The sequence below is a fragment of the Sinohyriopsis cumingii genome, chromosome 2 (genome assembly GCF_028554795.1).
Source record: "Sinohyriopsis cumingii isolate HCF-2022 chromosome 2, ASM2855479v2, whole genome shotgun sequence".
Taxonomy (NCBI): Eukaryota; Metazoa; Mollusca; class Bivalvia; order Unionida; family Unionidae; genus Sinohyriopsis; species Sinohyriopsis cumingii.
This window is the reverse complement of record NC_142962.1, coordinates 80,773,078-80,789,153: the sequence shown is the minus strand read 5'-3', so window position 1 is coordinate 80,789,153 and position 16,076 is coordinate 80,773,078. Positions and strand designations below refer to the sequence as shown.

The 16,076-nt window shown below is 36.9% G+C and overlaps 1 protein-coding gene across 1 annotated transcript in view; it reads left to right on the top strand.

Annotated features, from left to right (window-relative positions):
* LOC149805272 (longistatin-like) overlaps positions 1 to 11,519 on the top strand; it is a 31,500-nt gene extending 19,981 nt beyond the window's left edge. The window contains exons 2-5 of the mRNA XM_089948999.1: positions 3,833 to 3,990; positions 6,265 to 6,345; positions 7,394 to 7,566; positions 10,045 to 11,519. Of these exons, the coding sequence (XP_089805125.1) occupies positions 3,845 to 3,990; positions 6,265 to 6,345; positions 7,394 to 7,566; positions 10,045 to 10,391 (747 nt within the window). The 5' untranslated portion in view covers positions 3,833 to 3,844 and the 3' untranslated portion in view covers positions 10,392 to 11,519. The remainder of the gene's footprint in view (positions 1 to 3,832; positions 3,991 to 6,264; positions 6,346 to 7,393; positions 7,567 to 10,044) is intronic.
* Positions 11,520 to 16,076: the final 4,557 nt, after the last annotated feature.

The window sequence follows — 16,076 nt, the reverse complement described above, 5'->3', positions numbered from 1 at the left end:
GATTTCAACGAGAATGCATCAGCGATCGCTGAAAAAAATGTTATTGAGTTTATTACAGATATCAATGATGCACCAGGTATCGATGATATTGATAGCGACGTTAACAATCTAGTCGTGTACGATGATGTTATGTTAGACAATCAAAAAAACCCAGCTAGGATATTTTCCAGAGGCAGGCATAAAAACACTGACGTGATATATGTCACTCAACGATACACTCAGATTCCAAAAGTAATCAGAGACAACTGTAATATTCTTGCTGTGTTCAACGGCGTCGATACACACACGCTACGAAATATTTGGCAGACATGGTGCGGCGGTGACATGGACTTTAATGTTTTTCGAAACTTTTTTAGTCATGCTCAGTCGACCCCACATGGATTTGTAACGATAAATTTACATGATCCTCGGACACGAAATCGTATCGGACTTGACCAAATATTCGGTTAAATTGTAAGTAGCCACTTAGCAGCAGAGGGGGCAATGACAACAACGCGGGATACCCGATGATTGCCACGGGAAAACACCAACGGGATGTTGGCGCGAAATATAGCGTTTTCGAGCAAAAAACACTAAGGCTCCATTTGCCAAACGGAGCCTTTATTTTTTTTTTGTTTGAAAAGTGAGATTTCGAAGGAAGGCTCTATTTGTCGTTTTAAAACCTTAATCAAATTTTGTCGAAAAAGTTGTCCGATTCGCCCCCTCTGCTGCTGTCTCTGTGGCTAGCAAGAGATCATCCATGAAGTTGTGGACACCCCTATCGCGCAAGGGCTCCAACAACTACCGCATCATTCTAGTGAAGATGCTGAGCGCATTCTGCACTCCGAATGGCATGACCAATCATTGGTATGTCCCATCGGGAGTAGTAAAAGTGAGCTTTGCCATATCCTCCTTTCTCACAGGGATTTGCCAATATCCCTTGGACAAATCCAACTTTGAGAAAAATTTCGCCTTCGAAAATATGTTCTGGGTCATGTAGCGTTTCCACTTGAAATTTCGTCCCCTGATTCAGCTTTCGGTAGTCGACACAAAACCGATGTGTGCCATCCTTCTTCTGCACTAGGACTATCGGAGAGCTGTATGGAGAGTCGGCGGGCTCGATTACTCCCAGAGCAATCATCTGCTCGATCTCCTCCCTTAGGACGTGTCGTTTTGCGTGGGGCAAGGGGTAGGGTTTCCGCTGAACTGGCCGGTCGTCCACCAGCTTTAACGCGTACTCGACAAGTGACGTTCTCCCGGGTATTTCCGTAAGCACATCGGAATACCCAGCCAGCAACGTCTCTATCTCTTCCCGCTGTACCGTAGTCAACATGGGGTCGCACTCCACGTCCGAGGGGGTCTCAGCCCTCGTTAACGGACAGCTCGGGACAGTATTCGCCCCTTCCGAGTCGCCTTCGGTGTCCTTGGTGACGATCGTGGCGACGACAAAATCGCTGGCGGTCTCCCTTTCCCGGTATCGCTTAAGGAGATTGGCATGGTATAGCCTCTCCTTTGTCGGTAGCCGTATCCAATAGGTCTGACCTCCGACTTTTCTGGTTACGACATACAGCCCCCTCCAAGAAACTTGCAACTTGTGTTCTTGGGACAACAGCAACAATACCTTGTCGCCTACGTCATACTGGCGTGGTTTCGTGCGCTTGTTGTAATACTTCGCTTGACGCACCTTCGCTCTCTTGAGGTTCTTCTGTGCGAGTGAACAAACTTCCTCCAGTCTCTTTAATAAAGTCGGTTTACCTCTGCTATCACGCGACTCATGAATTGTGTCCCTTGATCAGTCAGGATCTCGTCGGGCACTCCGACTCTTGACCAAATCCCAAACAGCGCTGCCGCGACGGTTTCCGAATCAATATTACGCAATGCGATGGCCTTCGGATAGCGTGTAGCGTAATCTACGACCGTTAGAATATACCGATTTCCTGCGACGACGCGGGTTTTATCGGTCCGATTAAGTCCATCGCGACGCGTCGAAATGGTTCATCGATAAGGGGGGTATTCCCCAAGGGGACGAGTCGATGATCCGTTTTCGGTGCCATTCTCTGACACTTGTCACAGGAGAGACAGAACCGCTTGACATCTCCCTGGACCCCCGGCCAGTAAAATTCCTTGATAAGACGGTCACGCGTCTTGGCAATTCCCATGTGTCCTCCCATGGCGACTGTCGTGCGCGTGTTTCAACACTTTACCTCACTTCCCTTTCGGCACGACGACTTGCTTAAAGTGTTCGCTGCCTTTCCTGGCGTGGTGATTACAAGAACCCCTTCTTGTACGCGAACTTCACCGTGCCATTCCGAGTTTCCTTCTCCGTTTCCTCTGCAGCGTATTTGTGCAGCTGCGCCAGAGTTGCGTCCTCCTGCTGAAGCTGCCTCAATTCGGCCGGAAGTACGTTACTGACCGGTGTCGACGTAACTTCCATTGGAGTCGGTTTCGTCTGTTGACTTCTGGACCTGGTTTCCACAGCACTCACCGGCATCGGTGTGCAGGTTTCGGGGTTCGGTTGTGGCAACACAAACGACATCCCAGTATGACGTCATGTGAAGTCCAGCCAAGCAAACAGCTTCAATTTGCCCCTTCACGTACGGTGAATCGAGGTCAATGACAGCCACTGGCAACGAGTCACGCGTGCTGTTCGCGTACTGGACTTCAATTACCTCCCCCTGTGTAGTCCTCAGGATTCGCGTATTTCTTGTCGATAAGGGCTGCAACGCTACACACAGTGTCGTACAAGATGGCGACACCTTCTCCGTTGACAGTTGCAGACGCAAGGTTTGCTGGTTTACAGCTTGCCTCCGGCTCGCACTCCTTTCTAGCAACGGCATTCACCTGGGTCTGCCTGCCCTTGGGACAGTTCCTGGCAAAATTCCCCGGGCGCTTGCAGTTAAAACACGTCGGCGGCCCTCGCCGACCGGCAAGTCCGGTTTTCGTGGGTGAGGCCTGTCCGGGTCTATGGGTAGCATCCTTACCTGAGGATCCCTCTCCGACCTTCCCGTCGCCCTGACGGTTACGGACAGCCGGCTCTCCCTCCCCCACACGGTGCGACTCAGTTCCTTACTTATAACGTGACAATTTTAAAGATCTTGGTGCTTAGTAAGCTATGAAAATGTTAGTTTAACCATGACAAATATTGGTTCGCTACAATTTGTGCCGTCAAAAACAGTTACTAAAGGACTGCTGTGCTAACAAACAAGTTTGGCTCCCGCACTTAAAATTGTGAACCAATATATTATTTTTAAATCGGAAAGACAGAGAAAAATACCGAATTTTCTTTATTTGTTTTTACTTTCCAGGCGAATAATGATTTTTTTCATTTCAACCCTGGATGGAGTTGTGCGCATAAAATGTGTTCAAAATGACTGATCCAGTCATGTATCTTCACTGACTATTGAAATGTATAGTACATTTTGGTACGTTCCTAGCAAACATTGAACTTCCTTAGCCGCCATTTCTATTTGTTGGCCAACATTTTCTTAACAACTGTAGACAATATCATGTGAACTATGTTGAAGTTCTATCATTATTTATTTCATGTATGAGAATGCATTGAACTTGCATGGTTTTGGTTATTGCAGCTAAGTTGTGATTTTCATGGCAACAGGGCGTACTACTGTCAACAATAGCTTTCGCTCACGTACTATCCAATTTAACATACATATTTATACGTGGATTTTTTTATAAAAAAAAAACAGGTTTAAAAGAAAGAAAAAGTGAAAAAAGTCTCAGATGAATTTAAACTTTGTTTGTATTTAATAATTTTGTTTGTTTTCGAAAACTTGAAACGCTAAAGGAAGAATGCAGTTAGTGAGAGCCAGAGCTCATTTTCAATGCTTTGTTACAGTGGGAGCTAAAGATGGAGAGAAGACTACTTAACTATTTAGTGCTATTAACCTTCTGGTTTGCACTGAGTGCTGGACATGCAGGGGACCATGCTCATCCCCATCAGGATCAAGCACCTCCCACCAGCTTCAATGACCCAAAAGTTGCACAGGATCAGGCGTAAGTGTTCAAACTAAATTTACTTGTGAGACTTTGTGAGGGGGTGGGTGTTATTTGATCGATCGATCAAAAGATGTGGGGGGGGGCATGGTTGGGAAGAGAGATGAAGGGGCAAAGTTGAAGGGAGTGATGGACTGGCATGAAATGAGAGAGGATCCAAGCGATCCAAATCGATGACGTTTGGCCGATAAATCAGCCCCTCACCCATGATGATATTGATTTTCGGGTTCGTCCATCATTATCAACTCAGATTTGTGGGGTTGATTTATCGGACTACGATGACGTAAAGATGTCAAAATTTGAATAAAAGGGGTTGGGATGGGTGCTGCAATTCACTCAGAATAAGTCGTTGCGTTGACCTTAACAGCAGGCGTGGATTTTTAATGGTGAAAAGCAACTAGTTTCTAATTATGCAGCTGCTACTACTAGCTGCAACTGTGACCACCACCTATCAATCACTTATTAATTACTTAAAAGTGTTAAATAAGTATTCATTTAGTTGCTACGGATATATGCTTTTCCTTCGTACTTATCAAAGGCTTAGTACGACACGTCAACACTTTTGCTGAAAGAATCTGAATTGTTTTTAAAGAACAAATCAACGAGGTAATCCAATATGATGACGATCATTCAACCAGTAACACTCTATTTTCTGAGCTCGTATTAATGCTGGTCTACAAAAATACGCGTACAAAGAATACAAGCGCAAACGGACAAAAATAATTAAACAGTCTAATGTCGTATGAAAATGCCCATTGCAAAGTGAGGAGCTTTTATTTTCATCCGTTTTGAGCCCTTCATCCAGCACCAGAGCATTCCACTTAATACAAGAGTACAAGGCGCATCGGTACTGGGCACATCCAATGAAATAACTTTAACGAAATGTCGGGAAAAAAGACTTTCAATAAAATATCGCGTGCTTTTATGCATTAACCGGTCCATCACAAGTCCGTGTCAAGCTGTTATTGCTTTTCGCGCAGACAGTAACACACATCTCATGCAGGGCCGACCGGGGGGAGGGGGGCAAACGGGGACATATCCTCAGGTCCCGGACCCGTAAGGGGGCCCGGACCGAACAGCGCTTTTTAATTTTATAAAAAGACAAATTTTGCTTGAACAAGAACTAGGAGAGGTCCGGGTGTTTCTACCCAAGGGCTCGTGATCGCTCTATACGGCCCTGATCTTTGTTAATCTCGATTTTTATTTCAATTAAAACAAATTACGTATTTGATGTAAAACTGATTGATTTCATAGTCCCAACAATTGTATTGAAATACTGCTGCAAACGATTGCAATTTTAATATAAAAATAAATAAAAATGTTGATATAACATCTGTACATTACTGATATAAACAGTTCATCATATAAAAACTGCAGTGAATGAAAATTTATCCCCACGTGGTCCTAAGCTCTAATAATCATTTTTTCTAAAAGACTTTATATAAAGTTTGATGGAATTCAATATATATATATATATATATATATATATATATATATATATATATATATATATATATATATATATATATATATATATATATATAGTACTTAAATTTCCCAATTTAGTATTTTGTCATACTGCTCATTCAAATGTCTCTCAATTGGGATATGAATCAGAAAAATGAATTCAATACAATGTACCAAAATTAGCTGAATTATGTACATGAAAAGGAATATTGTACACAAATAAATCATGCACAATATTTTGCATCCAACATTTTATTTCTTTATCTCATATATTTGATTTTTGATATCATAAATTTGATTTGATATAAATTAATTTTTTTGATACAAAATATTACAATATTCATAATATCATATATTTTACTTTATGATATCAAGAATTTATTTTGTTAATAAAAATGTTTGAATAAGTATTAAAATGATACCAAAGACTTGTTCACTTGAGCATTTACATACACCCTTTACTTTAGGTTGAAATTCTTTATTATAAAATTACATTGTCTTATCTTTTATATACAATGTGCTGCAATTTGTTTTTATGGGTATGGGCTGTAAATCTCTGACCAGCATTAGCATATGGGCATTTAGTAGGTAGGTAGGTAGGTAGGTAGGTAGATAGATAGAGAGATAGATAGATAGACAGATAGATAAACTTCATTGACTAATAGTTTTACTCAAAGTATACTTTTCTGTCTTTGCAAGACTTAGCAATGTTAAACTTAAATCATGTTATGCCTATAAATAAAATTGTTCATAGTGGCATTAATTTAAATACTACTTTCAGTTTACATGTCTGCATTCATTCAATAGGCATATCAAGGAACATATGAAGGATGAAATAAACATGAATAAACAAATGACACCACAAGAGATGGAATTCCATTACTTCAGGTAATTTGACTTGGTTTGTAAATTCCTTTACAAGAGTACATGTCACTCAGTGTGACTTTTCATTAATAAGTTAACTCCAAGATAATATTACACTCTGTACATATTTACTTTCTTTGCATATATGCTAATATTTATAGCCTATTTCAACATGTATATGATTTCAGTTTCTGAAAAAATCTACACATCTAGATTCTGAGCATGTAAATGAATACCAGTTTCATTTGGAAGCATAACCTATAGCAGATGATGGTATATACAGAAAATTCCTGTATAATTCACTCGGTTATGCAAGTCATTGTGGGTAATTTTCAGCTTGGTATAACATATGATTGGCATTGGATTCTCTTTTGCAAAAATTTTCATTGCTGTAGGTGGTGAACTAGTAACAGTATAAATGTGTACCAGTTTTTCCCACAATGCCTTGCAGAAAATTTCCCTAAATGCCTTGCAAAAATGATACATTTGTACAGATATTTCCACTTCGATGATTGCTATAAATTATATTATAGTTCTAACTGAAAGCTAACCTGCACAAATAAATGACTTTTTGTGCTGTCAAGGTATTTAGTCATAATTTTTGTTTTGTTGAAGTTATTTTGTTCAGAAAACTAGAAGGTATATCAAAGAATTTACGTAAATTGAGTATTCTCTGTATATCAAGTTCTAATAGAGTTTCCAAATTATTGCTTCCCTATATTATTACATCCTCTGATTTTAAATGGTCAGTCCTGTTGTATAGTTACTTCTTTGACAAAAATGGACATAAAAAACTGGAAGAGTTAAAATTTCATGATCAAATAACAAACAGTATGTGAAGAATTCTGTTACTTTACTCAAGGAATAAATGATTTTGCAAGAAACATTTCTCTTTTACAACTGTAAACTTGCTTTGACAAATTCAAATATAACTTTCAGCTGCCTTAGTCTTGAAAGACAAGAGGATCAGAGTAGACGTGTTTTCTGCTTGTAGAGAAATGGGGTGGGGTACAGGAAGCACTTTTATCAAATGATTGGAAGTTAAATTAAAATTTATTAACATTTTTTTTAGAATACATGATGTGAATAATGACACCCAGTTGGATGGTATTGAAATACTTCAAGCTATGAGTCACATGATACCACCCCCAGAACTCACATTTGCTGAGAAAGTTGGCAAATCTGATGAGCAAATTGAGGCCATGAAGAAAGACAGACAAGAAGGAATGTTGAAGTATTATATAGGTAGGTTGAGGCTGCCATCTTTGTTTCTTAATAGCAATTTTGTTACTTTAAATCTTAATGTGACTGTGTATATTCCAGATAAAATTTTTTAAAGATTCTCTTCTTGACAGTTACATATATTACATACTCTGTTGCTATTAATATTCTTTGAACTATTTTGATCAAAAAGGGCTAATACTCTGGAGCTGTTCATAACAATCAGAGTAAGAATATAATATCAGTTAACAGTGTTGTAACATTCAGGTCTTGAAATCACAAAACTTCTCCTTCTTAAGTTGCCTTTCAGCTTGAGATTATGTGTCAGCTAATCACAAAGTACATCACATTTTGTAACATCATTTTTGACTGACTGAAAATGAAAACTCAATCTCATACTCAAACTTAGAATTTTATGAACTCAAAGCCTTATCTTTACTTCCACACCTCTCTTAAAACCTTAATTTAAACAAATTATGGAACCATGAATGAATGTACTTAAAAACATGCTCTTGTCAATTATACCAAATACAGTGAGCCTCAACTATAAGCTACTTCAGTATAATACAGTCCCTTACATAAGGAAAATATGGTCATCGATATGTGCTACAGTTTGTATAATGTATCCCTGTATAACATGACTGCTTCTAGAACATATATATATATTTATGAACAGTGTTACAGTGAGACATTACTGTAAATATATGTCCTATCCAACCACTGAAATCTGTGTACAAAGGACACTTTAGTAATACTAGGGATGAAATAATACACCTCTGCCATGTACTGATATCATTCAGTCTATGATACAATAAATATGGACACATATCAGATTTCATTGGTCTCTTCATGTTTAGATGGTCTGTCAGTGGAGGAGTGGTGCCATTTTATATGTACTGATATTTATAGCAAGCAAATTACAGACATAGGCTTATCATCCTTGACAAGACATAAAAAGTACTTCCAAAAAGACTACCTGTCAGGTGCCAGTAACTTTTATTCAACCATTTAGACCATTTCAGGCTGCTCCATCTGATCAGTTGCAGGACTCCGCTTGGTCAGCACACACTTTGATTTGCACTACATGAATGTTTTTAAAACATCCAATTTCATGTCTTCAATTTAATTTGGAAGTCAGTTTGGTGCTATCCTAAAAAAGAAGAAATTGTGCAATTTCCTTGCACAAATAATATCTTATCTAGAAAAAGCCAGAGTTTGGGAGTCGAGATGACTAATATACTGTACTTCCTGCTGATGCAAAACAACTGCCATGGCCACAAACACTTGTTTCTGCCAGTGAAAGAAGAAGTTGTTGTCAACACTCCCTACATTTCTACAATTTAACAAGGTGAATATAATGTTTGGTTTGGAGTAAGTCCCCTTTCTGATTTTGTGCTAATTTTTAAAAAATCCTCTTGGCACATTCAGTTGCTGATTACACATATCAGCATAAATCGAGACATTACAAACTTGTTCCCCATGTACCATTTAATTGCTTTACAGATCATTTAGTGGTCACTTTAGTACAAAGTATCTATGTTGCTTTGCATTTAACTGACACAGTTTGGATGCCAAAACGTCTGGTATGCCACACAGTGAATATGCCACAGTTAGTCCTGACTGGAGGTTATTTTTTTACTCTGGACTTGAATGAACAATAACCACCAATCCCAAATTAGACGTGACATATTTCTCTGTGATACACTGGACTTATAGCCATCAAAATTGATACAAGTAGACAAGATGAGAAGCAACTGAGAAACTTCATATAATATGGTCATTAAATGATCAGAAAAGTATAAAATTATACATGGGAAACAAATCTGGAATGTCTTCTTTATGCTGATATATGTTATCAGTGGCCGGACATGCTGTAAGGTAAAATAATCAGCATGGATTATATGGGGTTGGGACTTGGGGACATATTTCAAACCACACAAGTTAGCCACCATGTGTTTGTTAATTTATAGAAGGTGTTGTCAGTAGCTTTGTTTTAGTACTGACAGAAATGAGTGCATGTTTCTGCTCTGGTTGTTTCAAATGAATTCTCTTTTTAAAGAATGAAATGGCAAACTATTAATAATTATTCAGGACTGCTGAAGATGAAAGTAACTTGTACAGGTTAAGTATCATTTTGTATAACTTCTTCACCTCTTGTACTGATATGGAAAAGGTACTGATTCATTAACATATCAATTAATCATTTCACCCCTAGCTACTACATATCTTTGTAATTATATGAGTTTATAGGTTTCCTTTATATTATAGTTAAATATGTTGGTGAAACCTAAAAAGAGGTTGATGCAGTTGTTGTCCTGTTTGAGCATGTGTCCTTTATCTGGAGGGACTTTAAAGAAAGATTTCACTATACTGGTAAACCTTACACATAATGGTGAAGAGATAAACACAGGTCTTTGTGTTGTGAAGGGTTAATCCTAAATTCTTAGTGGTGTCTAATGTCATTAAGTCTTATATTTCCTTTTTCTCCCATTCTTACAACAGATATTATAGACAGAGTTCTTCAGGTTGATGATTTAGACCACAATGGATACTTGTCCTATCCTGAATATATCCGTGCAAGGAGACGTGATGAAGTCATAGTACAACAGCAGATGATGCAACAGCAACAACACATGATGCATCAAGAAATGATGGCACAACAGCGACAGTTTGAGGAATTCCAACAGTGGCAGAGAATGCAACAGCAAATGCAGCAGCAAAAGGGAGGTAACCAAGTACAGACTCAAGGACAAGGAGGTCAACCTCAAGGTCAAGGAATGATGCCACCTCCAGGTCAAGGACAAGCTCAGTACCAAATACCATCAGTGCAACAAACTAAAACACAGTAGAAGCTTATGTGGATTTATGGACAGAGATCTATATACTAAGAAAAAAATATTTGTATATATGGCTATAATTTTTCCTAATTTGTGAGGTAAAACAATTACGGCAAGTTGGTTCCTCTGAGTTGACATTGTCAATATGACAATTATTTCAATTCTTTCTGTGATGCTGCACATATCCTCAAAGTCTGTATTATTTCCCAAAAACTTTATGTTAAAGAACATATGCTGAGCTTTATTTAACAAACATCATGCTTAATTGTTGAGAAATCAGTGTCATTTCCAGTTACAATAAGTTAACCACCCTCAGGCAATTGTGAATTGGCCAGTACAATAACTGTAGAATAGAATTCAAAGTCAGCTATGTATTAAGTGTACAAATGAAGCAAAGAAACAAATGGACTATTGACTTTTGTGCAAGTTTACACACAATTTGAAAATATGCACTTAAAAAATATCAGCATTTCAGCTCATGTCAATTTTATAATAAGGTGTATGTGGCTAAAGAACTCAAAACAAAAAATGTTTCAACATTTATTAAAAAAATTACAGACCTAAAACAATGTATGAATGTTCACAACTGAAACCTTAAATTAGATCTTTCCAAACACTGTTTAGCAGCCACATTGATGTATGAGGCACAGGTTCTATTATTTTCACCAAGCCCTTCAGATTGAGCTAAGAAACTGTCCCAGCTTATAATGAAAATGTGTTCACTGCATGTTTCCTGTAAGTAATGTAATTAAAAATCAGTACTGTTGAATTAAAAGTCTTGGTTTTCAAAACATTTTGTGACCATAGAGCAACATTATTTACAGCTACAGCAGAATAATGGTAAATGTGTGTGCATTTGTGTTTGTATGAAAGTGAGAAATAAAATCAAAGAGGAATGAACATAAGTTCACTTGTACTTAAATGTAAAAATAAAATTGTTTTTGTAGTTTTCATATATTTATTATGTGCATTGTATGCATGGATGTTCAAGGATGAAAGGTAGACAATAAAAGCATCAAAATCGAAACAACTTTTTAGCACTATTATAAACACTGCCAAAGGTATAGGACATGTTTATATATATATTTCATCCTTGTAAACATGGATCTTTCATCATATAAAAGCAACATAAATCAACAATATTTGTTGTGATTTCTTCTTCTTAATACTTCCTTCTTTCAAAGGTTGCATGACATTTTGGCATTGCAAAATCCCAGCTATAGAGTATATTGCATATATTAGGAAAAAACCTAATGATGCTACTTGTTTGTTTCTTCAGTAACTTTATTGTCAATCTTCAAAGTTTTTCTTTTGCTTTCTACAATGCCTATAAAAGCTCACTCACTATAATATAAAAGATGAATGGTGAGTAATTGGTTAACATAAATATACACATACTTTTCCAGTATCCCATCCCTATTCTGTGATAGAGATGATTCTATACTAAAAAAACAACACATAACTCTTCTGAAAAATAATTAGGAGTAAAATAATTTTTCAATATGCGTAGCTTCTGATAAGAAGCATAATTTGTAATAAGTTAAACAGCAAAACACTAAAAACTGCAAGCATTCACAAACTTCTGTCATACATTGCAACCAGCTCCAAGTGACAAAAAAATGCATGTATAACACTATTTTAAAAAATGGAAGTAAAAACCCTTCATTCAGCTGCAGGACGTTAACTTACAGGGCAAAAATACTAAAATTGTGAAAGCATGGTGATTTGTTGATATCCACATCTATAAATGATGAGCATAACATGTACAAAGGTCTGTGGCAATCTATTTCAAATTGTGAGACTAGCTGTGTTCACAACAGTAAGTGATACACTATATCAGGCTCTAAGGCAATATGTGTAATAACTCTAGGCAGAATTCAGTCAATTGTTCACGAACACATCATCAGCTGATGATCATAACATTTTCCAAGTTTCATGCTGATTCACTCAGATGTAAACCAGTTTCATTTAGAGGATTGTGTAATACTTTACATCAGTGGTTCCCAAACTTTTTAGAGCCAACGCCCCTTTGGCTTAAGAAACGGACCCCCAACGCCCCCATCTACATCTATTCCTATATTATATAAATTTAATCACATAGGCCTATTGGTATAGTCACATATACGGCGAGCATAAAAAGCGTGTCAAACAGAAAAAATAAATGGTCAAAAGGGCGAGCACAGAAGCTGTACGACTGTGAGAGCAAAGACGAAATGAGGTATTTCCACCGCCAGGTTCACGTTTTTCTCTTTTTGCCCCTACCGCCCCTTTGCCTCGTAACGCCCCCCTGTTGCCCTCTTGCCTCGTACCGCCCCTTTATATAATCCCAAAACCCCCAGGGGGGGCGTTACCGCCCACTTTGGGAATCACTGCTTTACATTCAGCTGTGAGTCCAAAAGTGAAAAAACTGTCTATAAAATTGTGGGAGCACAGTGATTTGACAATATGTACATTCTTACATGATGATTATAATATTCACCAACTATCATGGCAAGCTTTCAAAATAGCAGGATTAGTTTGCTAACAAGGTTGTTACATACTGCATAAAGCCACAGAACAAGGGTAATAACTCTAACAAAACTTAAGGGCGAAAGTGCTTTTCACGTGATGAACATAATATTTACCAAGTTTCATGGCAATCCATTAAAACTGCAAAAGCAGTTGCACTAATGAGAATGTGTCACAAACTGCATTAAGCTACAAGACAATGAGGGCAATAACACTAACAAAAACTGCAGCAGCAAAGTGGTGTGAAGATAATGAAAAAGAATTGGGATGATGTTTGCAAAAACAGTGCAGGTACAATTATTGGTAAACATGAATATCTTTTGATGATAACCAGAATATATACTAAGTTTCACTGTTAATCAACTAAAATCTGCAATAGCTGCATTTGCAAATTTCTGTCATGCAATGCATCCAAAGGTTGCACACCTAAAATTAATGGAGCACTCAAATTTGTCAATATGCGCATATGATTAATATGATATGTCTCAAGTTTCACAGCAATCCATACAAACTGCATTCAGAAGATTCTGCATTACTCTGCATTAGGCTGCAGGACAAAACTTTCAATAACTAGTCAGGGATTTGTCAGAATGTGAACCTTAGGTGGTGACCATATTTATCAGCCATGAAAAGCAGGGGAAACTAGTTGCTCTGACAAGACTGTGTCATACAATACACTTAGGTACAAGACAACATATGGCAATAGCTTTAACAAAAATTGTGAGAAAAAAGTGATTTGTCAATATTTACATCTTTAACTGACGACCATAATATTTACCAAAATTCAAACCAATTAAAAATGACAGGACTAATTGCACTGATGAGATTGCATCATACAATGCATTAATCTAAAAAACTATTTAAAAAAACAACTCTAACAAAAATTGAGATTTTTCAGAAATGAACATGTTCATGTGACACCCATCATATTTACCAAATTTCATGGTAATCTATTAAAGATTGTGGAACTGGTTGTGCTAATGAGTTTGTGTGCCAGACAAGAAAGATGGATGGATGGACAGACAAAGATTACCATACACCCCCACCTCTATTGATTTATCAAATGCTGATAGAATCTGATTGTACTTCCTTGGCAAATTGAAAGAAACAGAAAATGCTTGTTTGTGGATTCTGGAACAGTTTTAGTATGCTCAGATACTTGAAGATAGGACTGGATAAGTCCTACTGCACTGAACATAACTCTTAACATACACTTAAAACATTTCACTACAATGAGGAGTACTTAATTTGTCAGAGCTGATGAATTTAGGCATATAAACCATATCTTTCAATGCAAAACCTTTAGAATAAACAGCAGCCAAAAAAATATTATTAACAATCTTGCTTCTCAATACATAATACTATGCAATCTGGAACTAACAAAAGTCAAACTTTTATACAAGAGAGTATTGCCAATTAGAAACATTTTGTTAACTAAGATTAAAATTAATGGCAAAACTATCAATAATGGCCTATATCAATATAAACAATGGTGTTACAATCATACATTACATGCATGACACCCGTTTTTACATGTAAGGGAGATAACTTTTTATTGCTGATCATCAGATTTCACAAGAAGTATATTTGTTTAATTGCAACCAGAATCAAACACTTTCATAAATGGGTAACGTCTATGTTCAATCATTTTATGAGACAAATGAATTTTTGTGAAATAATTGGAAATAAGCAACTTTAGTGAATTTTTGTATCTTGTCTGATGTGCTGAGGTTATCAAAAGTATATTATAATGAAATCCTGCTGTAACAATTGCAAGAGAGACAGAGTTACTATGAAGCCATGTAAAGTAGCCAACTTTTATGTCCTTATCTCAAAAGGCATTTGAGTTTTAAAGGGTACAAATGGAGAAAAAATTATCACTGACTTGACCCTGAAGATAAAATCCTGAATGTGATACACAGGAAGTGTAACATGTGTCATCCTTGAACTACAAACAGCTTTCATGATATAAATTATAATCAAAAGCAACCTTAAAATATAGGCATATGATCTGATCTAGACAGGACCCCAAATCTGGAATGCAACACATCTAGTGACATTATTGCACATTATATATTAAATGTTATTATTTATATCTTAAACAGCTCATAAATTATTGAAAAAAGCTACTTAAACCTACACTATTATCCTGTGAATTTTGACCCTGAAGATAGAACCTTCAATGTGGTACATAACAAATATGCCCAGTTTCAACCCTTAATCTCAACTGGTTCTAAGTTTCTGAACAGAAAAAAAATGCAGGAAAACTTAAAATATCACTCTATGTCTTGAAGATAATGCCCCTAGGTCATACATGAAATACTTTGTATAAACAATGCATAAATATACTAAGATTTTGATCTCTAAAGTTGAAAGGTTCTAAAGTCATAGAGCATAAAATAAAGTATGATGGAAAACTGAAAATAATGACTTGTGACCTTGAAATTGATGAAAATACCCCAAATGTGGTATATAATACATATTCAAATGATGTTTAAGTATACCAAGTTTTATCTCTTCCTCTCAAGCAGCTCTAAGGTTATAAAGCAGAATGGAAAGTGTGACAGAAAACTTAAACTACTGAGCCATGACCTTGACCTTGAAAATACAAGCCACAACGTGGTGACGCACCATCTAATAATGATGTATAAATAAATCAAGTTCCATCCCTTAAGTTCAGGTCTAAAGTTATATTGTGGAATGGACAGTGTGAGGGTAAGCTTCAAATACTGTACTGTTACCATGACCATGAAGTGTGTATCAATACACTTTATAGTGATGATTTACCTGTATACCAAGTTGTATCCCTTAATCTCAAACAGCATTGAAGGTATACAGCAAAAGAGATAGTGTACCGGATAAGTTAAAATACTCTGCTATGACCTTGAAGATGGCACCCCCAATGTGGTACGCAACACAGCATCTAGTGATGATGTCAAAGTATACCAAGTTTCATCCCTTGATCTTATATGGCTTTAAAGTTATAGATCAGAAAGAAAAGTGCAATGGAAAACGTAAAATACTGGACCATGACCTTGCCCTCAAAAATAAGACTAACAATGTGTAGGTAACACATTTTCTAGTGATAGTGTATAAGTATACCATGTCTTATCCATTAGTCTCAAACAGTTTTCAAGTTATGTAGTTTAAGTGAAATGTGATGGCCGGAAACATGGATACTTCATCCCT